Raw genomic sequence first — 25,112 nt, 5'->3', positions numbered from 1 at the left:
CGACTACCTGAAACAGACAGATATACCTACCAAAATCAACTTGAAAATTAGAGCATTTCCACGAAAACTTCTTTCGAACACTAGACGTTTTAGGTATGTAGAGGTCGGTGGCTCTGACAGGTTTAGACGCACCCTTTGATAAACCGCTATTACAATGCAACCGTTTTTATGTCTTCGAAACTTTCAATACGTAGGTACCTATATAAATAATAATAAATCGCAATTAATTTCCCCTCTTAAGTATTGTTGTATACCTACGTATAGACAGACCATTATAAATAGGGTTTTCATTTTGTTTTCAAATAGAGTCACGTTTCTCGCTCTATTTTTTATATTTAATATAACGCTGCGCGATACGCTTGTTAAAGTTATTAGTAATGCATTATTTTGTCAACATGGTTTTCTGAGAAGTTAAGTAGAGAATATGTCGTTTGTTTTACAGCATAGGTGGATGTAACAGGAGTTCTTAACCGGTGGTCGCTTGGCATATTGGGTGAGTCGTGGAATATTTTCAGCAATAACATTTTTTTTGAGATATTAAATTGATACTATACAAAATTTTACAAATAATATACGACTGTTTTGTGATTCGCCTACCTGAGACGATAGTATACACGAAAAGCCAAGATGCCTGACCAGGAAGCGTCATGCCTCCCACTCGTCACCTTCGTAACTTGATGTATACCGTCTCAGTTTCGTCTTCTTAATATTATGATAGGTATTATACGCAGTTTATTTTGGGATTCGGCTACCTGAGACGATATTATACACGAAACGTCATGATGGCAGCCACGAAAGTGGTGACAGATCCAACTCCTCGCCTCATAACATGGTGTTTTGTAAATCATGAAATTTTATGAAAATATTTTTGAAACCCCTACCGCTCACCATGAAAGCTGGAACGCCCACTAGTGGGCGGTAGGGACCAGGTTAACCACCCCTGGTTTACACTGTCAATCATGACTACTGTACGACAAGATCTTCTTGGCTACGTGTTAAAACTGTGAACTAACAAGCTCCTCCCATTTTTAACCGCACTTCGATTATAGCGACGAGTTTTCCACGTCTTAAAACTGTGAACTAACATGCTCATCCTATTTAGTGGACGACAGCGACTTCCGGCTATTGCCTAAATCTTTTTGTTGGACAGTAGTCAGCAGCATTGATCCATTGATAAGTCATATTATCGAAAAGTCCATACTATTTTCGAAAGAGGTTTATATTAGTCATTTAATATTAATTTACCTCTGAAAACTACATTATAACAATAATATTTGTTTTCTCAACAGCTTCCATGATAAGCTTACAGGGACTGGGAAGAGATTTTCCAATAGTTGGAGAAGAACAGCTGTTCGTGGCTTTCGTGTGGATTATATCCATGGTAAGTACCTATCTGAATGTATATAGTATTATAATTATTCAGGTAGCGGACCCATTTTTTAGTTGCCCGCTCCAGCTCCTCTCCGTGTCCTATTTCTTGCCCAAGCTCCGCGCCGGGTAAAAAGGTTAAATATGTATTATATGAATACAAAACTTTAATTTTTTAATAAAAATAAATAGTTTTGAAATATGTTAAATTGTTCGTCCTTTTCATTATTAATTATATTTAAAAATAATTGGCGACACCAAATCGTGTTTCATTATCTGCCTCTTCTGTCAAAAAAGTGAAGTTATTTATCACTCGACAGTGTTGCCGTATTTCAAATAATTCCAGCGTTACCGTGCAAATATAATACTATCATTGGATTTTAGGGCAAAAATTTAATAATAAAAAAAACATCCGTAGCAGTGGAGCACTACAAATCTTCGGTGCTCCGGCTCCGCTCCTGCTCCGGGTAGAGTAATATGCTTTATACTGTGCACTCCGGCGGTAGGATGAAAATGATGTAATATATTATTCTAAAAATATTTCTTTTGCATAATATATTATCTATTTACTTATTTATTACTAGATATATTAATAAAATTGAATAAAATTTGATCTAATTTTTTTTTATGCGAGTTAATCAAGGAAAGACGCTTATCAGCGTAGTAAAAAGTGCAAAGTTATAAAACGTATACTCTAAGACCCCATTGCTCCACTGCTCCGTATTCCTGCTCCAACGCTCCGATATAATATATTATATAAAATTTGTGGTACCACAGTTTTCGAATGCCGGCAATGCGCAAACATATCAAGATCACCTATAAATGACGTCACATAACATTCTATAACCCTTTCAAAATTACAGATAATTTATAAATTACTGTTCTAATCATTCTTTCATTCTTCCGTAATCTGAAATTGTATTGGAAACTCTTGGAAACGTATTTAACGAGTCAATTTGCGAGTTTACAAGTAAACATTATTTTTGCTTCACTTCCGGTTAGATACTTGAGAGCAAGAATAAATACTTAATGAACCGATATACCTAGGTATTGGCTCTACTAATAAAAAGGTTTCCAATCGCTGTTTTGCAACAAAATGGCTTATCGTATGGTGTGATTAATATCTGATATGTGCAGGCATCTCATATTTATATTATATTCCAAATGCTAGGATCGAAACCGTATGCAGAAAATGAGACTAATATAACTTTTTCGACTAGATTCCGTGTTGGTGACAATTTTTTCGCATGCGGTGCTACTTGTTTGTAACTATTGGCTAATTATTTTACATATCTACGTAGCCGGCATTTAAATTGAGTATCATTGAAAGTAATTTTGGTTCTTGTCTTGGCAAACAAATTTTGAAAATAGTCGATATATTGGATTATTTGTAAAGTTAGGTCAGGTTTTCATTCTTGAATTCATGAATTTGCCAAAATCGGCTATGAAAATTAGTGCAGTTGCCGCCTGGCTTCCCGTAAACTGACTTGTACCGTAATTTTTCCTTATGGAACAGATAGGCTCCGCAATACAAAAAAGTCCGAAGTTTGGAGGTAACCCTTATATTATTCTTCTCCTTCTTCGATGGCGCTACAGCTCAAGTCGAGCCCTGGCCTCCTACACCGCCGTCCTCCAGCCGGAATGGTCCTCCGCACGTCTTTTCCAGTTCATGATTTTTAGCACCCTTACCCTTATATTATAATATAAGTATTATTATAAACAAAATAATATTACTTTTACAGTATGTGTGTTATAAAAATAACTGTGGGTAGGCATAATTCCCGTCTAATTCCATGCCTGATATTTCACAAAATATAAATTATCCAACCAGTCTGGGTGGTCAGTGTGTATAGGACCTAGGTATACATATTATTATCCCACCGTTTATTATACCTGGACTAAGCCACATAATATTATCGTAATATGAGTAAGTACCTATAGAAAATGAACAACGCACAATCTACAAAATATAAAAAAAACATTGGAACATTTTTTTTTGACTGGAGCTGCTGACATGCAAAATTAATAACTTATGTAGCTATTAATTACTAATGCATTCTTATTGTTACTTTGTAGTATTGAGTCGTGGCCAACATTATTATTATATTATTAGTCATTGCATTTAGACAGATTGTAGGGGGTTTGTGTAACGATAAAACTCGCTAAAATTGAACAAACACGAACTAAACATAATATTATTAGTGTGCTGCATTTTTATCACACCAAAATGAATTTCAATAAAATTAGATGCCTACGCTTTGCTGCAAATGGGCCGTACTTAGGATAAAAATGTTACACAAGTATTTTCTTATCATTACTCCAGTTTGTAACCAATTTATGATGAGAGTATTAATTTCATTATGAAAAGTTCCCTCAATATAAACTTTATCGGGGGACTAAGGGTAAGAAAAAAAATGCAAATGAAAGGAAAACTATTTTTTTTATATCAACGCAAAAAAGCATAAAACTCCCACTTATCATTATGTACATCGCGCAAACCAAGAAGTGCGGCCTGCGTAAAATTCAACTTGCTTGAAATTTCAGACGAAAAGTAATAAAAATGTCAATAAATTAAAGAGGACAATTATAGACGAAATTTTGATGTAAGTACTAAGTAGGTATTAGTGCAGGATCCCCTAGACTTTTCGTATACATAATATGCGGAACGCATTCTGACAATTGGAATAGGTTTTAGGGGTCACCAAGATATATAATGTCGATGTTGCCAGGCGATATTAGTGGTAATTTTTTTTTATTGAGGTTTTCATTTTTTTTCTTATAACCCACCAAAAATTATTCTGAATTCTTCAATAAAACCAAGACCAAATCGGGGATTGATTGAAAATGCAATAATTGTACCATGCCATCGGCATGGTCGTAGAACGGTTCGTCCCATATGAAAAAATAAAGATAGCGGGTAGTGCAATGTGTTCAAAATTATCGATTCTTAGGATCCTCCTTGGCTTAAATTAATTTATTTAGTAGCATTTTTGTATAAAATCACCCAGATTGGTTTCTTTACTATATCTATGCATATGGCATTAGTTTTAGTATTATGGTTAATCCAGAAACAGTGTAGGTTGCATATATAGGTAGGTGAATAAATGAAATAACGATAACCACTAACCACAATAAGTACACATTTATTAAAAAAAAAGAAACAATAAGTCAAGTGTTCAAACTGCTTTAAGTAAAGTACCATGATCACAGTTTTTACAAACACTAATTATACATTTGCACAATGATATACATGTCAAAGCCGATTTCTTATAACTACATAATAATGTACGGCAGTAAGAATTACATATACATGGTTAAACTAAATAATTTGGTAGAGGTTCATTCGTCATTTGTCTTGGATACAAATTATTTTCTCGTAACTCATAGCCAAGTTGTAGGAAATCAATAAGCTCAATAGTAGATGAGATGAGTTTTTTCTTAAATAAACTTGTGTTGAAGCCCTTAAACAGTGTAAATACTTATAATATGTAAGCCTTGGAGATTATCCCTTAGATGTGGTGGATTAATTGCAAAGATTTTTTTGTGAGCCCTCAAAATAAATTACAGTTTTTAAATTTATTTGCAAAAATGTCTCACATTTGCAAAAATCAACGAAGTAAGTGAGTGAGCTGTACATTTATGGTGGATTTGACGATCACACACTATGGTTTAAATTGAAGGGATCAATTTTCACTGATGCCATTGAATTAAAATCAAAATCATTCAGAAGCAGACTCTAGAATGTTAAGAATGCAAAATTTGGAGATTATTACAGTCCCGATACAGATGTTTTAATCTTAGGCATTTATTTCTGGAATAAACTTGCAACGATTGGTTACCGTGGATTATGGTTTGAGGGATCTCAGAAGAAATCCCGTATTTTAGGATGCCATTTGGCAGCTGAATCTCTTGGCGAAAATATTTGTAATATTTTGCCAGCATTACATTCTTTAACCGGCTGCGACACCACTAGTCGAATAGGTACAAAAAACAAGCTGTAACCATCTCGTTAATGAGTTTTGTTCAAGATGCACTTTCAGCTTTAGAGAAACCACTCACAGTAGTTTCAAGAGCTGGAAAAAATTTGCACTTACTTATTTATAAACAAAAAACAACAGCGGATGAACTTCGATATAAATTTATTTCCCAAAATATTGGATTTAGTTTAAATTTGTCAAGAGTGATATGCACATATTATGATTCATTGTATTTACAATGTTTAAAGGCTTCAGCACAAGTTTATTTATGGAAAAGCTCACCTGATCCACTATTTGAGCCTATTGATTGCCTACAACTTGGCTATGAGATACGAGAAAATAATTTGTATCCAAGACAATTAATCACGAATGAACCTCTAACAAATTATTTAGTTTAACCATGCAAATGTAATTCTAACTGCCGTAAATTATCATGTAGTTATAAGAAATCGGCTTTGACATTTATATCATTGTGCAAATGTGTAAGTAGTGTTTGTAAAAACTGTGATCATGATACTTTACTTAAAGCAGTTTGAACACTTGACTTGTTATTTCTTTTTTTTTTAATAAATGTGTACTTAGTGTGGTTAGTGGTTATCGTTATTTCATTTATTCACCTACCTTTATATGCAACCTACACTGTTTCTGGATTAACCATAATACTAAAACTAATGTAACATGCATAGATATAGTAAAGAAACCAATCTGGGTGATTTTATACAAAAATGCTACTAAATAAAATAATTTAAGCCAAGGGGGATCCTAAGAATCGATAATTTTGATCACATTGCACTACCCGCTATCTTTATTTTTTCAAATGGGACGAACCGTTCTACGACCTTGCCGATGGCATGGTACAATTATTACATTTTCAATCAATCCCTTATTCGGTCTTGGTTTTATTGAAGAATTCAGAACAATTTTTGGTGGGTTTTAAGAAAAAAAATTAAAACCTAAATAAAAAAAAATTACCACTAATATCGCCTGGCAACATCGACATTATATATCTTGGTGACCCCAAAAACCTATTCCAATTGTCAGAATGCGTTCCGCATATTATGTATACGAAAAGTCTATGGGATCCTGCACTATATAGGAATTTGACGAAGGAGCCGAAAATATTTTTAAACATTCGATTATTAAAATATCGCATGACGTAAGACTTAGTATATTGTTATTACATTGCTATATTACATATCATGCAAATTATTTTGTTAATGGGCAACCAATATTGGAATTTTTATAGATAGTTTTTTCATTAATTTGGTTAGTTTTATTTTTCAATAATGGTTTTAGTGGATTTAAGTTTAATTTGGTAAGACTTCAATATCTAAGAAATACATTATTAACAAAATATAATAACCAAAATTTAATTTAAATGCCATCTCTACTTCAATAGACGATATTGCGAGTCCACGGTTTTTACGGACACATTTAAAAATACACCTGACAACTTTCAAAACTTGCGAATGACTGTCAAAAATATTGTGATACATTAATTAGGTGCGTACCTAAATATGTAGGTACCTACCTATAATTCAAATATAATTCGCAAATCTGCACTTGTCATTGCTGGCTATCAAGGAGTGATTTCCAAAGACAACGGAAGTAAAATAGACAATCGCGAACCCGACGAAAAAAATACCAATCCAACCAGTGAGCTGATTTTTTTAATGGAAAGATATTTCCGTTATTACTAAGTTTAGGTAGGTACCTATTCCTATATATATATATTGATTCTCCTCGATTTGCCGCCCTTCGAGTAACTGCCGCCCCCAAGCGACGCTCAATCTGCCTACCCCCACGGGACGTCACTGCCACTAGTATATATTATATTTAAGCAAAAAATGCTGATTTATATGCGAGTGTATGTTTCTTCTCAATTGCCATTGTTTGGTCCACTTGGATCTGGAGGATTATTTCTCTTTTATTCACAATATATAACTATATAACAATAGGAAAACGCTTGTGACAAAAACAAATCCTCACTTGACACGACATTGCTGCGATTCCAAAAAACAGTGTTTTCACGACGACGACTTCTGTTGTAACGTATTGAGGTTTGCGCAGTTTTACTTGTGCCTTGTGGCCATGCGAGAGTGTTACGTCTTTTTTGCACAGGCAAAACCGCGCAGGCAAGTCGCTGTCGTGTAGCCGGCGCAATGCATATACAATATATACCTACTTAAAGTCATGAGTTTATATTCTATTTTAAGTGAAAAGTGCATAATATATTCGTATCTAATTATTAATATTATTATTACCGTTTCCTGATTAAAGGTTAAGGTTTAACCTGTCAGTGTCAACGATTCGCCTAAAATATATATGTGCATAGCGCTAGTATCTAATAATAACACGCCACAAATCAACACTCGGAAATGCTGTGTTTCAGCCGCCATCTTGAAAATATTTTTATTTTTGCAACCCATACCGACCTCAATACAGGCACAAAATATGGAAAAACTATTTAATTAAAATAAAAGTTAAAATATTAAAAAATACATAAGTACACCTAATATATATTTTTTTTAAAGTTATACTTCTTTTGGCGCGTTTGGGAAAACAGATCAGAGTGTATTTTTGGCGTGCGAAGTTGCGCGCGCCGATGTATCACATAATTTATTATTAGGATTATATTAATTTCGGTCTCAAGGGTACATGCACACGCGCAAAGTGTCATTTAGTTAGTCGTTCAATACAACCAAGTAAAGAGCACGTGTTGTAAATATAACTAATATTGTGTCATAATAAATATATATTTTTATAAACAAATTTCTGCACTGTTAATTTATATTCATAAAACTTTATTTATATTGGAGTGTATATTTCTTTTACATTGAAAGAAAGAAGTATTAATTATGAGTAAAAATATATATCAATAAATAAATAAATTTTGTGAATGTTGGTTGGTAAATAATTCAAAAAATACATTCAAATTTGATTTTTTATTAATTCATCATGGGCACTTATGAATCGATTATAACCGCTGTATGGCAGAGATGAGTTTTGGTCCAATACAATAATTAAATTACAATTATCATGTGCAATATGAGACACAGATGAATCGCGTACGTTTTCATCAACCTAATCCATTGTAATAGTAACGGGTTATTTTGTTTTGTTACGCCAAAGAAGTAACTTCTAAGTAGGTAGGTACACACGCCGATTTTTTTTTTACATTATCTGCAACGTAAATTTTGCCTTAATAATAATTATGTCAAAAAACTTTTTAATTCACCGTGCATATTATTATCATTATGCATTTTTTTAAAATGGTTTAAAGGAAATTTTAATCGGTCGCTGTCTTTCAAGATGGCGGCAGTAGTACTTACTGAAAATCGGTGTTATACAGTGGCGCACCCGGGATTTAATATTGGGGGGGGGGGGGCAAGGAGGATAATGTAAATTAGTCCCATAGGATCTTTTTCTTCTTCACAGCCTAATTTCTCGTTTATCGGCCTTTTGTCTATTGCACTCGGTGTACCTACACCATGGTCCCCACATCCTAAAACGGGCCCTCAGGCTAGGATATTTGGCGGCCCCCCTACCTACCGCCAAGATTAAAGGCGGTGTGAAACACTACATTAACGTTTTTCAAATTGTGTTTTAGTTCAAATTAAGGGTACTCATACAGTGAATTAATGGCGATTTTTAATACATCTACTTTTATAATGGAGCTGTCAAGTATCGCCACATAATAATCAGAAAATATATTGCACAATTATATAATCTAAAATGTTCATGGCCATGAAGTATAATAACTTTTTTTTTTACTATTAAAGCTAATTTATGATGTGTGTTTATCTCACTTATCTGGTCAACCCGACACGCCGGGCCCCCCACAGCCCGGGCCCCCAGGCTAGAGCCCTGTCAGCCCTCCCCAGCCATGACCTATACCACTCCGGAATTCGGGTGGACACCGAGAATTTTTTGACAGTTCCATTAGCGATTGGGTTTCTAAAAAAACCTTACATTAGAGTTTCGAAATGTTTGTGTTAGAAATTAAAATCTAAAAAATTTTTCTAAAAAGGGTGCTGGAGAATTACAAATCATTTTTTTGCCGTGTTTTTATTTGTCTAAGCCCAAAGGTATGGTTTATCGGCTTTCAATTTCAATGTTAAAATTCATTCTGATAATTTTGGGGGGTGCCAGGACCCCTTGCCCCCCCCCCCTGGGTGCGCCACTGGTGATATGCATAATATGTGAAGTGTAGGGGAATTACTTCCGTTATTGTTAAAATCAACATCATTTTCTCAGTCATCAAATTTAAAGAAAGAAAAAGAATGGTATTTACCATGAAATACAATTGAAAATTTACACTGAAGCTGTAATAGTTGACAATCCTGATAGAACTATAGAGTCATCTTCCTCTCTGATCATATCTGCACTTAATTTCAAGCATATGGACATCACAGGACGCCTCCAACAATACATGTCGCGCGCCAGTCTTCTTGCATATTTTCAAATCATCGTCAGCGTCCCGCATCTCCGCCGTATGCACTCTGTTAATTAGTGGCATTATTGGTGATACAGGGTGCCGGAATCTGGTTGGCTAGAAAAACTTGCAAGCCAAGGATGAAATTCTCTTGAGGGATCCGCAGAAACTGAGCCAATTTCAACGTCGCCTCTTCATTCTCAACATGATGAGTGGCTGTTTGGTCCGCTCGCATACCTCCTCGTTACTCCTAAAATTATAATACCGCACACCCAGTGTCTGACTCAAACATATCTACGGTTGCTCGAAGTCATCGTAATGCGCCGGCCACACGGCAGCGACTTACCTGCGCGGTTTTGCCTGTGCAAAAAAAACGGAACACTCTCGTATGGCTACACGGCACAAGTAAAACTGCGCAAACCTCATTACGTTACAACTAGGGAATCCAATCCCGAGCCAAAATTCTGATCCCGGGATTTCGGGATTACAATTTGACAATCCCGGGATCCCAGAACTGGTCCCGGGATTGGCATTTTTTCCATTGTTAATATAAAAATTTTATATTTACAAATAACATTGATAAAATCGGTCAAAAATAAATCTAGTATAATTTATACAATTTAAGACATTTATTGTTAATATTGTATACGTTTAATCTTGGAAATACACAAGTTTAACGGAGTAAATAATATTGTAATTTAAATAATAATGTGAATTTAATAGGAGATGGCTGTTTCTGATAGTAAAGACTTAATGAATGGATTAGCGAGATTTAAAATATTAAAGCAAATAATCATGGCGTACTTATGGCCTTTCCGCTTCATAAATCTAATTAGTCAGCCAAATATGAAACTGCCGTAAAACGTATGATATCATGGTGGAATTACTTTGTTAAAATTGCGAATCATTGTTTTTTTTCTAATCTTTCCATTTTTAATAATTTACGTGAAAAAATAAAATGCATCGTCAACCTACACATGGCTATAAATCAAACTTCATTCAAACTCAGTTTATTTCTAATGTAGTTATTTTTTATTAAAAGTATTTTTTCTGTTATATTTTCGCTTTTATTTTATTTTCCATAAAAATTGATAAAAAAATCAATGCCGAAATCCCGCGATTATGTTTATCAATCCCGGGATTCATAGGTATCGAAAGTAGCTCGGGATCCCGGGATCCCGGGATTGGAATCCCTAGTTACAACAGAAGTCGTCGTCGTGAAAACACTGTTTTTCGGAATCGCAGCAATGTTGTCAAGTGACGATTTGTTTTTGTCACAAGCATTTTTCTATTGTTTATTCGTTTATTGGTTAAAAAAAGAGAAATAAATCCTCCTTTTTGCACAGGCAAAACCGCGCAGGCAAGTCGCTGCCGTGTGGCCGGCGTATAAGGCGCCAAAGCCCATAACTCGCTACCGCAGCAAAGTCAGAGTGCAAGCGTCGAATCGAGTCCCAGACATTTTGCATCTAGTTGAATGTAGCGCTATCGATCTTCTAATATTGACAACTCGTATCTGATTTCTTTTATTTTGTTAACTGTCAATTCATGGTGGAACTGCATTGTATTGTTGTTTTTATTTAATAAAACGCATTTTTTTTTATAGTACTTATTCCACTTTCAATTAATATATTAGGATTATTACGTCCCCACTGAGGCGGACGAAACCGGTCCTAATATATTAATTAAAAGTGTAATAAGTACTATAAAAAAAAATTCGTTTTAATAAATAAAAACAACAACTCGTATCTGACAAACAAAAATACAGTTAGGTACCTTAAAATTCAACTATACTATTTTTTCACTAAGCATATTTAAAAAAAATAATTCATAGTTTTTGTGTAATAGTTTAACTCCCCCCTATCAAAAACATTGAATGTCAGATACGAGGTGTCAATGTTAGAACCATAGACTATAGATACACATAGACGCCATCCGTTGCATTGCTAAATGAAGCTACGTGCCGTGCGTTTGGTTTGTGGGCGAGCGAACGCATTCGCCTACAAATGTTCGAGACCATAGACCATTTCGCTAGTACTCGCCCAAAGTGCTCGCACTAAACGCTCATAATTAAAATATAATTTTCTATTTTTTTACGTTATATAGTATTTTTAAGCGGTCAAAATGCAACCAATTAGGTAAAGATATCCATAATTTAGGTTATTTTAAAGAAAAACTAGGTCACTGATATTAAAATAAATAATAATATACAAATAAATTATCACGAACATGTATCAACTTACCTATGAAACGTAATACCATCTTCTTGCTTATCAGTACGGCTACCATATTATTTTAATACAACACGCAGAACCACCTTTCCTATTTAATTAACTAAACATATTTACCACTGACTTTATGTTTAACACAAAAAATAGCAAATTTAGCAACACGAACTCGCAGATTATCGACGCTGCGTGAAGCGATTCAGCACGATTTGCCGGCGATAGTTTTGGAAACTAACTAAAAAATAGGTAGACCTTTTATCTTACTCTAGCGCGTGTCGCAGACATAGAATGTAACAACTACATTAGATACTATTAGTACTATTAGAATTTCCTGAGTTTTTTTATTTAAAAAATATATGTGGTGTTTCCAATTTGACATTTAATTTTATTCAGGTGATCAACCTAACTTGTTTGGCCATTATACTATCCGTGTTGCAAGGGGCTACCTCATCCAAGAGTAAATATTACATCATGACAAATCAACTGCGAGCTTATATGGCGAAGAAAGAATTACCAAGTCACATGCAGCAGAAGATGTTGGAGTTCTACCAAATGCGATACCATAATTCCTACTTTAGAGTAAGTACCTATATAAATAAAATATAGATTTTTTTGTATGAGTACAGACTATTATTATAACATAACATGATTATAATATACTATATTGGACTTCCCAGGAGTGCGTATTGCCAAACCCTATTGTCCGCCAACCTCCAGGAAGTAGAGTAAAGTAAAGATGTCGCGGTTCCATCGACGTAGCATATTTTTGGCGAGCACATTTCAATACCACACATATGGCGTATACGTATACAAAATCTTACTTACTGCGATTATTTTCTCTCACAACCACTACTCTGAGGGTGTTAATAATATTTAATCCTACTATTACTAATTTGCATATTTATGATATTTTATTATAGGAGTCTGACATATTGAACTGGGTTTCCGGGCGCCTTCGCCAGGACGTGATGATGCATTCCTGCCGGCAGGTGGTGGAAGACGTTCCTTTTCTTCGCCACCTACCTGACAGTCTTCTTCTCCGCATCGCCACCAGTCTCCGCAGCGAGATCTTTCTAACCAACGACATTATCATCAAGATTGACACTATTGGTGAGTCATATTTATATCAGGCAGGTATCAGTTAATACTCTCTTACTTCCGTGCCATCCGTTATTAGACGTTGGCGATGGTTGACTATAATATATAGAGGAAGAGCGCTGTTTTCAAACTAGCGTCGATACTATGGACCCAGTGGTTTACTAACCGGAATTATGTACTTATGATATCTCTCTGGATGCCATATTATGGTGTGGTCAAAGTATGGTAACTATCTAGTTTTTACTTCTTTGATTATTGATTTGACCGTTATCATCTTCAGCATCACGTACGTATACTCTAGTCAGGGGTTCATAAAGTGTGTTCCGCGTGACTTTTTGATGTGTCCCGCGAGAGTTATGTTATATCATATGTATATTTTTTTATTTTTTATGCTTTATATCGAATATTAAAAATTACATTTAAAATTAAATATCCTCTGGCAATCTAGAAAATTTGAGCCTAGGTTCCAGGATTTAGTTTCAAACAAACAATTGTATAAGTCACATGGTGAAAAAAAAAATATTATTTTTTTAGTAAGTATATTGATAAGAGTAATAAATAATGTATAATATACATTATTATTACATTAAATATTATTTAGTAAAAAATATGAGACTACACAATAAAATATTTTTCTTTTATTTTGTTGCCAATATGGTTTTTAAAAACAGAAAATATTTACAAAAGAAAGGACGGCCCGCCAAATATTTTTGATTTCAAAACTGTCCCTTTGGCGAAAAAGTTTGTGAACCGCTGCTCTAGTTATTTGAAACAAAAAATAACAATACATTTTAATTTGAGTTATTTGTGTGAAAAATGTATACAAAAAAAATTACACGTACTAAACAACTAAACAATAATTAAATGAATACCTAACATTAATTTTAAAGCGATTCGTATGTCATAGATTCTGCTGACACTGCTTGGTTCTCACGGAACCATGGACAACCACATCAGCTGTTTGATTTTATAATAGTTGAAAATATGCCTTTGAGGTGGACGAAACTGGTACAATGATTATTTAATGAAAAAGTGGATTGTGTATAAAGAAATGCGTTTTTATTAAAACTATTTTTACTTTTTGAGTCTACTTTAAGGGCTGATGAGCGGTAGGTACTCTATCTCGGTATGTCACTGTCAATCGCTTTAGAGCGGAATGCACAATCTAAGATTTCGTTCCTAAGGATAAGTCGCCGAAAAGCATGACTTAACTATAGACAATCCTGAGTATAGAGTTAAGGAATCCTTAACCATAGACTACTTTTGTTATGAACACGCCCCCTTCTGTACTACCATTTACCACTGACAGCTGCTGTCAAAATAAATTCGCATGTCTATAACACAGTCCATACACTCAAATTCATTTAACAATGTATCTCAATATGGATATTGATAGTGTTAATTCGTTTGGCATGTACTTGCAGAATATTATTTTATTTTCAAAATACCAGATGAAGAATGACACTAGACGCTAGTGTTACCATGTTAAAAAAAATCTTGTGGTGCCTGTGGAATCACGTATAATGACTTATAACGGAAACATAAGAGTATTATAATTAAATATTAATATGTATTTATTGTTATTGCATTTATAAAATGCAGTTGTCATATTTTTGTCATCGTTTAACAATTATAAAATAATTTACCTAATTTACCTAACGAGAATTTTTAAATATGGTATTATTTTCAATAGAAATGATCTTAACTAAGGACAGTGTTTCTGCATAGTGTTTTCTGGTAAGGAAATTTTAGTTATGACAAATGTTTCTGCATTCCGCTCTTAGACGCATATTTTGTAATTGTCCTGCCCGGAACATAATATGTCAGGAAGGGGTTTCTCGAAACTCTAGAAAATATCACAAGGGTTCCGCCAAACAAAAAAAGTTGAAAATCGCTGCTTTAATTGAAAATATTCCTTATTTTTGTGTAAATTTTATATATAAATATTTGTTTGATTTAATATAGGTAAGTTGATTTGTCCGTCGAAGGGGGTGGGGAAACGAACGAATCTGTGCCTAAAACCTGTTTAATACCTTGGACGTCCACCGGATGAGCTCACTACTAATATACCTACCTACTTAATTTCATAATATCCCATTTATTCATTTTAGGTGACTGTATGTACTTCATCGTAAGTGGAACAGTTTCCGTTTACTCGGCAGCCGGAAGGGAGCTTTGTCATCTTCAAGATGGCGCTCACTTCGGAGAGGTTTGTTACGTCATTCATTTTAATATATGTTTTTTTTGTTAAAAGAGGACGTTCTACAGAATTGGCCTTGAGAATTGAAAATATGATTTTTTAACATGTGGTCCATAATATCTGGTCTACTAGTTAATATAAAAAGGTCGTGTCAAAGTTGTTTGTGTTAATAAATTTGCTCTGTGACTGATCCGACTCATATTTCACATTTATTTCATCAGGGCTGTCGAAGACATAAATCATAATATATATTTATAATTTTAAATTTTTATTTATAATATATATTATTTAAGTTTTGTGCATCTAATGCCGGGTCCACACTGGCAACAAGTTAATTTGCTGGCAACCTCGTTAGATTTTACGATAATTATTGTAAAATTTCTTAAGCAATTATGGTAAGTATCGTAAAATTTAATGAGGTTGCCAGCAACTTGTTGCCAGTGTGGAAATGGCTTAATATCCACTGTGGTTCACGTAGTGGCATGGACCTGGGGTTAGCTAATTCAGGAAGTCAACACCCATGATAGAATTTTTTCCAGTTTTGGTTGCATTATATTCCAAAACTCTTCTGTAAAAATCGTTTCCGAGTTTATAAATGGAAATTTCTCGGTGTACATAGTAAACAAACCTACGAATAAAAAAAGACAAAAAGGAACATACTGATTCATCGCAGTAAAATCTGGTAATCAAATTCGCCATTTTGAAAAGCGACGATTTTGCGTAAACAAATATCACGTGGTCTGTACGTGTGCGGCAAACTTCGAATGTGTTTGTAATTTTGTGCAAAGTGCGAATGTAATGTTTTCAAATAATTGATATGGATTAATTGTACCATCGTATTATTTTCTCGAAATCATAAACATACTATAATAGTATTTGAGTATCAACCTATGTTCAATTTGAATTGGGTTATAATAATAATATACCCGTATATATATCAATAGTATGTTTGCTACAAAATCCACCCAAGTTATCAGTACGTACTTGCACAGGTTTGATTAAAAACCATGATGAAATTAACATTTAAAAAATATGAATGCTTAATATTATTTTGACAGCCCTGTTTTCTGATCGGCTTTACATCTGGCAGGTGTTCATTAAAAAAATAATAATGCTCCGCGGCAGAAATTATCAGTAATAATAATAATATTTCTTGAAATAAAATCTCCGATGATTAGTGATTTTTGCGAAAAGATCGATTTAAATTGACGTAGTTACGACGCCGAGGTCCTTTTTATACTGAATTATATTTGAACGGCGGGCTCTTCAGCGGCCCCTTAAACGTGAACAGTTTGAGTTTTACAATGTTGCGTCGTATAGAATGTTGGATGTTAAGAGCAAGCAACTGAAAAAAGTTGAATACTTTTTGACAGCTTTTTTTGTATCAAACAATAAATAAAACAAACTGCAAATTAATTTCCCTGAATAGGAAACATACAAGATATTATATAGTTTTTTGAATTTTCGTTTCGCTTCGTTTCGTCTCAAAGCTTTTTTAAAATTCACGTCAAACGAAATATCAAACTTTTGCGTCAAATTATCGAATAGTAAAATCGGTAATTGTGTAATAACTTCTTTCGACTATGTCCGATCCTAATAGGATAATATGGGCCTCCACCAGAAATGGATGTCAGCCACTTGCTCAACCTATTAGGTCCATACCTCTGACTCATACACAAATTGAAAAACAATATTATGTGTACTTGCCACTCTTGCCAGACACAGGATTCGAACCTGGGACCCACAACGATATAATAGGCCAATAATACTTAATAACAGATAATAAACCAAACATAATATACTTCATTGAAAGTGTTAAATTTATTTGAAAAATATTCTCAACATTTCCTTATCACATAGTAATAATATTACGTGATAAACTCGTAGTTTCACATGCAATATTACAGTATTTTTAATAAAATATTAAAACAGTGAAGCACGCTGCAGTATTATATCACAAAGGAAGCTCATCGGAAAACTAATTTTATATTTAATAAAGTTTATGAAATGATGCTTTTGCAATTTACGTTGATACGAGTAATAATATCATTAAAACTTTCCGACAAATCCAACAGCTATAGTATATTATGTGTTAGATACCGGAGTATACGACGTGAAGTGTCATTGTTTTAATTATCATCATCAGCGGGTCTATTCTATACACAAGGCTACTATCGATCGCTAAAGTGAAAAAGCGATAGTATTTATTACATATTTGTATTGTTCAAGAGAGGTGCTGTTAAAATATAGCACTTATTGCAACAATGACAACCAACTTATTGTAATTGTTACAATAAGTGCTAATACTTTGATACAGACCTACCCAGTTTGATAATATTTATCCGCTCAGGTTGATAAGTATAGAATAGACCCACGAAGTGCGAAAATCTTGTATTCTCCAATAAATATCTCCATAATATTATGTAGTGGCCGATTTCCAATTCGGTACCCCAAGCGTATAATATAGTCATCAGTTGCTCCTGTTAACCATCGAATTTTTGACATGCTTCTTCTTCTACGCTACACGGAATTTGAAGGTATTAATCCATTTGTCAGTTATTGTTGTTCATAATATCTGTACCTCAGAGGCAGACGGATGCAACTCAATTTTTGGGGAAAATGATTTTTTTTAAGAATCGTCATGCTAAAGGCTTTGTTTATTAGAGGCAGAGAGATGGAAGTCTTAGTCCAAACATGCAAGTGCCATACCTACCTTAGAGACAGAAGGATGCAAATCCAATAATTCACTAAGATAAAATTCTCTCAAATCGTCTGCAATATATAGGTACTAGACGAGAACCAGCCAGGAGAACGAGCTTTAGAGGAGGATACAGCACTATGGACCATATCCAAGTCATCAGAGAAATCAGAGCGGTAAAAGGAATACAAGCTGCCGCTATCCATAGGTTTTATAGACTATGAGAAAGGGTTCGATTCCATAAAGAAATTTTCAATACTCGATGCACTCAGAAATCAAGGAATCTCCGGGCGCTATATAAATATTTTCAATAATATATACAGTAGCGCAACAACATCTCCATAAACCATCGCGCATTTCCTATCAGAAAAGGAGTCCGACAAGGTGATACAATCTCACCTAAACTATTTACAGCTACATTTGAAGACTTATTTAGACAACTTGACTGGAATGACACGGGTCCCCATAAATGGAGAATACGTGAGTCATCTACACTTTGCCGATAACAATAAATAGTAGTTTGCAAGACTCAGAAGGCCTCCAAAGCAGAATGCAGTAACTCGCTGGAGTAAGCAACAAAGTAGGCTTGAAAATAAATGTGTCAAAGAAGAAAGTCATGTTCAACTGCTTTGCGGGCCAAAAAGAGATCCTCATCAATGGCATTCAGCTCGAACAGGTGAAAAACTATATCTATCTGGCACAGCAAGTGTCTATAGATGGATGTATATTTGATGAAATTGTTTGCAGAGTAAAGCTAGGCTGGAGTGCTTTTGGCCGCCTGAATAATTTCTTCAAAAATGACCTCCCACTGTGCCTAAAGTGCAAAGTGTTCAACCAGTGTGCACTTCCCGTAATCACATGCGTGTGAAACACGGACCCTAAGTAAAAGAGAGATCCAGAAACTTAGAGTAGCACAACGTGGAATGGAAAGGTGCATGCTGGGCATAACGCAAACGGACAAAAAGAAGAATGAGTGGATAAGGGAAAAGACAAGGATTAATGATGTGATAGAGTTTGCTAAAAACTTCAAATGGAAATGGGCTGGATACATAGGTCGAAGAAAGAACAATCGTTGGACAAATTTATTCATCCAGTGGTATCCAAGAGGTACAAAACATCCGCAAGGTAGATCTAGAGGCCGCTGGATCGATGAAATGATAAAGTTCTGCGGAAAAACTTGGCAACGCAACGCACAGGGACGAGAGAAGTGGAATCAACTTGGAGATTAGCGAGGCCTTCATCCAGCAGTGAATAGATTCAGGCTGGTGATGATGATGAATACATAATAAAATTTTAAAAAAAAATGTGTTTTGCTTTGTTATATTTATATTTTTTAACTTATAATTTGTTTTATTTTGGCTAGGTAAATAAGATACAAATCCACATTTAACAAAATATCTTTAGAGGCAGAAGGATGCAAATCCACACTACGTTTTTTATTTTATTTTTTTTAGATATAAAATTGTATTATATTTATTCCTTTCTTACATATTCCAGAAGTACTTTAATTTAATTAGAATAAAAAAAATAATGATCATTATATGTATATTTTCTTAGAAGTTATGAATATTCGTTTAAAATAAAAATTGTTTTTTGGCTCTCCTGAACAATTGGGTATTTGGCACTTGCATCCGTCTGCCTCTGAGGTACAGATATTATGGTTCGGCAGATCGCATTATTTCGGCAGATCGCATTATTTCGCCCGCTACGCCAGGCTTGGTCTGTTATGTTTTCGGCAACGGAATTCCTTACCAACGAGGCCCGATCCTTCACGTGGTCCAGTGGAAGGTTTATGTCAGTAATAAGACTCGATGGATGATAATCTTCAGAGATGTTTATTCTTCAATACTCAATTTACAATTACATGGTGTATAAATAAAAGGGAAAGAACTCAATAGAGTTTGATCCTCAGTTAAACAACTCGGTGAGCAGAGCTGAATTATGTTTGCACAAGAAGAATGGTCCGAGTTGAATGAATCCAAGGATCATTTTCAATAGCATTACATAATATGAAATAGTAAGTAAGTAATATTAGTGACGCTTAGTTCATGTACAAGGTTTATATGTGTGTAGTAACACAGCTAGATAGGGTGGATACATTGGGGTTGATCAATAATATAATATTGAGTAGGTGCATTGTAATAGTCGAAATCACACCGATCGAATATTCTTAACAATAGCACATTATTAGTAACTTAGGGTGTCGATCAATTAAACAAAAGACAATTTATTGTCGTTGGGGAGGAATCATAGAGAGGGGAGTTACGGATCCATAACAGGTCAATTAGAATCGAATTGACGTCCTCGTCGCATATCATTATGTCTTAATCCTAATTATAATTTAATTACAATTACTAATCGTAAGTGCCATAATATTGTTTGATAAGTTAATGTATTTGTGAATTACAAAATGATTTTTTCTATATTTTTCAAATTATTATATTCAATATATACCTAGAATGTTTCATTCTAAAATCCTGTGTATTATTCGTTGAATAAAATAAATAGTTTATTAAATAAATAATAACTAAATAATGGAGTGATCCGCGACGTCGGTTAGTAATTTAGGAATCAATTGATACTTACCTTAATTTAATATACTAAAACAGAAAGCCAACATTATAACGCAAGTCGATAAGCATTTTATGTAACAAGTAGGTACTAGTTAAAATTGTCGTGATGCAATAAGATTCCCATAGCTTAATTGGAAAAGCATACTGGCACGAATCCAGTAGATACAGGTTCATGTCCCGTCGGGTGTCGTATTTTTTTCCACAAAATGATTTTTTCTAGTGTGTATATTATACATGAGATATTTTCAAATTATGTATTTTCAGTATTTGTGAATATTTTCGTCTCTTTTTTATTATAAATGTCTGTTTTCTCATCTTAGTTGAAAATGTCCCTCTGAGGCGGACGAAACTGGTTCAGTTATTTAATATAAAATGTAATCAGTACAATAAATTATGTGTTTTTATTAAAATTGATTATTAATAATACTCATTTACATTATACATCATGTTTTTGGATTACCATTAGGTATTTGACATTAACTTTACAGTGCCTGTCTACGAGCTACGGCGTAGACATTATGTGACGTAGACCACGTACAGTGTAGGAACTTCGTGCTTTACGCGAGAAATATTCTCAACCACGTATTAACAGTAAATGTGTTTTAAAATTATTATTTGTTCGTGAGTAGCGGGATTTGAACAAAATAGCTCTTTATAAAATAGGTACCTATTGTATGTGCATACATAGTATTATATCATGTTACCATTTTCGCCCATGGCCATAAATAACCAAAGCGTATGGGTGTCCACAGTGAGATGGTTATAATAAAGTTTTACGGAAAATAGTTGTTGGTCATTTGCCTAATCATTGGTAGATATAAAAAAAGTTGGTAAAATCACAAATTAATACATTAATATGTATATAGTATGTATGTAACAATTATTTATTTATTTATTTATTTAAGAAAACAAAACATTGTGGACATAACAAATCTAAATTCAAGACTTACACAATATGAGATTTACATTATAACAAATATTAACCTCACAAGAAAAAAAAAGAATATAGAAAATAATAATAATAATAACTTAAGTAGTAAGTTTCAAAAACAAAATGCGAAGTACATCATTGAAAATGTTTGTCTTTAGGGAGCGCATTTACTTATCTTCCACCCCACGCTAATGATGCCTGATAGGCTTGATACGAGGAAACGGTTTAGATCCAGAATAAATCATGGTTGCGACTACGTAGGTAATTGACAGGCGCATGTAAATTCAAATTCATTAGGACACCGGGATTGGAAACCATCCCTCGCGATAACAGGCAAAAGTGTTTCAAGAGCAGAAGAGACCTACGAGATTCAAAAGAGTGAAAAGTAAGCCTTGTAGAAAGGCAGTCGGAAAATAATCATTTGACGAATTATCGAAAGGAAAATAGTTAAATGTTATTGTGAGTCATTAATTTAGTCGGGAAAGAAAAGTCCATAAATATGACGATGACGTATTTACGATGTGTTCATGATCTTTTTACATATACAGTGTGTCTTAATCTTGATTTAATGAGCTAAGATACCTGTCAGCGAAGCAACTTTTAGGCATAAAGCCCACCAAAAAGCGCTCGACGCGCTCACTACTAAGTAGGCCCCCTCCCACCCGCGCATTACCCTTCACCTATGTAATAAGGGGCCCAAGAAGCACAAAATAATTATTATTATCAGCGTATCTCATAACAAAGCAATAAAAATATTATATTATTTCGGGGCTTGTAATTAATATTCACGATGACATTATTCTACCAGCGAAATATCGGACACGCAATAAAATTAAACGATGAGTTCTCTGTTATTAAATAATGGCTTCTCGCCCGTCAATCGACGACGCTTCCAGAGCGTGATTTTGCTCGCCGCGTTCAATGAATGGACTGCATTGTATTTTCGTTCATTCGTATCGCCGAGAAGCCAAAAAACGATGACTCATGGGGCGGGCGCGCATAATGCGTCGTCAAATCCAGTGTGCGCTGGCGTATTTGTTTACGTTGTATTTTCGATGATTTACGCGCCACTTGTGAAATTTTGCGCGAGAGCCCCACTTGCTGCGTTAAGTGGGTTTTACGCCTTAGTGTACGTCCTGAGTGGCAATGTTCGGCGCAGCGTTGAGCGTTTTGCGCAACTCAAACGTATAACCGTGTGTGAAAATGTTCGTAGACAGTGTCTTTTTTTGGTTAGACATTTATACGGTTATATGTTTGAGTTGCGCATAACGCTCAACGCTGCGCCGAACGCCGGCACTGAGGCCTCACACTTAGCGTTACTTATATTTTTTAGCGGAGTGACCGACTATATTATTATTATATACGCCGTACTCTAATTCCGCGGAGGATATGTATTGCAGATGAAAGACGGTAGTAGTTGTTAGTGATGATGGAGGAGGCGACAATTTATTTGCTAATTCAAATAATTACAAGGGTACAATCTATGCAATACAATAATTAACATAACAGCAATTCGGTGCGATATATCTTTAACGGAAACTTGTAATCGAGTGACATGTCCAATCGATTCTGACCCGCTATTTATTGACCGGTGCACTATGAAATAATATGTTGAAATGATTATGAAATAATATTAATTCGTAATGCTATGAAATTGCGGATCCACTATCTTATAATATTACGAAATTAAATTATAATATATAGGTACTGACCGATTGTACGCGAAAAATAAATATTTAATAAATAATTTTATAAGTTATAACTGAGATCTGGGTCATAGGAATCCGATGACAGCCACATATAGTTATATAGTACCTAGTTATAGTCGACCGTTCCGACGATAGTTTTATAGTCCGAAATAGCTGTCAACGTAATTGACCCAGTTAAAGTAGACTTAACAAAAATAACTTTGCTTAAAAACCATTATAATTAAGTTTAACCACGTAAACGCCAGGCAAATATATATGTGTACAAAGATGTGTAAATAAACACACACACGCATATAAATATATACAATATCACCAAATAATAAGATGTAATAAACTATTGATCTCTTCCAGGTTTCTCTGATGGGTAGTGGTAGGCGCCGCACAGCAACTGTGATCGCGATCTCAGCCTGCGAACTCTTCAGATTGGACGCCGCAGACTTCACCCGGGCGATTGCTCATCATCCAGAATTGCTAGAGCATATCGCAAGGGTTGCCGCTGACAGATTGGAGCGAACAGAAGAGGCTGACTCATTACATTAGAACACTAATCATTTATATTCCGTTTGTTTTGTCGGAATGAGTTATATTCCTTCCATACCGTCAGTATGAGGGGCTGAGAATATATTTATGTTGTACAAGTGATATTATAATAATAAACAATATTTACGACATCATATTACTATGTACCTATGTGTGTAATGGGATTTAAAAGTTGGTTTGTATGAAAAGTTATAAGCTTTACAATAATTCTAATATGGGATTACTTATAATCTTTTGAGTAAAAAATGTTTATGATATTTTAATTACAATGTATCTAAATCGAATGTTTTAAATAACACATCCTCCTTTAAATATAATCATATGTATACATATCATCTAAAAAAAATATAAATAACAAGATTTTTTCTTGCAATTTTAATATGAATCATTTAAAAACTAGGTATCATTGACAGAATATTGAAAACAGTTATGTAGAATCGACAATCGAATATTAAATTTTTAAATCGATTTATTCAAATTTGTCAGTGGTGTCGGTACTTATCGATTCGTTAAAACTAGATATTCATTGCCTGCAACAATCGAAATTTTTCGACGTGTTTTTTCAGAGGTTGGTTTATTAGTCTATTTACTGTACTATACATTCGCTGTAATATTTCATCTGGTATTTGACGTAGAAAAATCTAGGATAAGGCACAATTATTGCTCCTTGAATCTATGGAGAATAATATAGGTAATAATAATTGACTCAGTTTTGGGAAAATTAGCAAACACTTGCGAAGAGAGTATAAAATGCCGTCTTGTTATTGAGAAAAATAAAACAATTAATAAGATTTACAGTTACAATATATCATAACATAGATAATCGTTACAAAATATGTACTTAATAATAATGTTTGTTTCATTGTTTGTAATAAGTAGAAGTAACGTAGAAATGTTGTAATTATTTTACTCCTGTTGAACACATATTTAAATGGTTCTGTTATGTCTCTCAGGGAAGAAGGCTAAGAAATCGGATGACTTGTGTTGAAAGCAACCTGAGGTGGTATGATGGTGTTATGTTTCTGTGCGACTCCTAAGTAGTATGCACAGCGGTTAAGTTTAAAGCCAGTCGTCTTGAAGGTAATAATTGTCAGGTGATTTGCCTTCAGATCGATATATGTTTAGACTAGATGGGGAGAAGATGATTGGGAAACAATAAAGCTTTCACTAAAGTTAAAAAATAAAAGTTTATGCATATACATATACAGCGGACAAGAGATACGCGTTACAAGAAATTAAAAATAATAGACAAGACCGCGAGATGCGTGGCCCTTTTTATACATTTTGGTAATAATATATTAATTAGTTTGTATGATATTCAGGCGTGGGTCCCTAATACTATGACCGTCTGCTGGCCC

At 34.2% G+C, this 25,112-nt stretch overlaps 2 protein-coding genes across 2 annotated transcripts in view; one reads left to right on the top strand and one right to left on the bottom strand.

Annotated features, from left to right (window-relative positions):
* Positions 1 to 25,112, bottom strand: part of LOC147073988 (uncharacterized) — an 895,029-nt gene that overhangs the window by 67,458 nt on the left and 802,459 nt on the right. The gene's annotated exons all lie outside the window — the stretch shown is intronic.
* Positions 12,477 to 23,912, top strand: LOC147073995 (potassium/sodium hyperpolarization-activated cyclic nucleotide-gated channel 2-like). The gene is made up of 4 exons (XM_085944722.1): positions 12,477 to 12,584; positions 12,926 to 13,115; positions 15,215 to 15,312; positions 23,566 to 23,912. Exons 1-4 carry the CDS (start codon positions 12,477 to 12,479, stop codon positions 23,752 to 23,754), a joined length of 585 nt encoding a protein of 194 aa, XP_085800848.1. The 3' UTR covers positions 23,755 to 23,912.

This window comes from Rhyacophila brunnea, unplaced genomic scaffold (genome assembly GCF_057557595.1).
Source record: "Rhyacophila brunnea isolate RB1 unplaced genomic scaffold, BYU_Rbru_1.0 scaffold_17, whole genome shotgun sequence".
Classification (NCBI taxonomy): Eukaryota; Metazoa; Arthropoda; class Insecta; order Trichoptera; family Rhyacophilidae; genus Rhyacophila; species Rhyacophila brunnea.
This window is presented reverse-complemented; position numbering and strand designations above follow the sequence as displayed.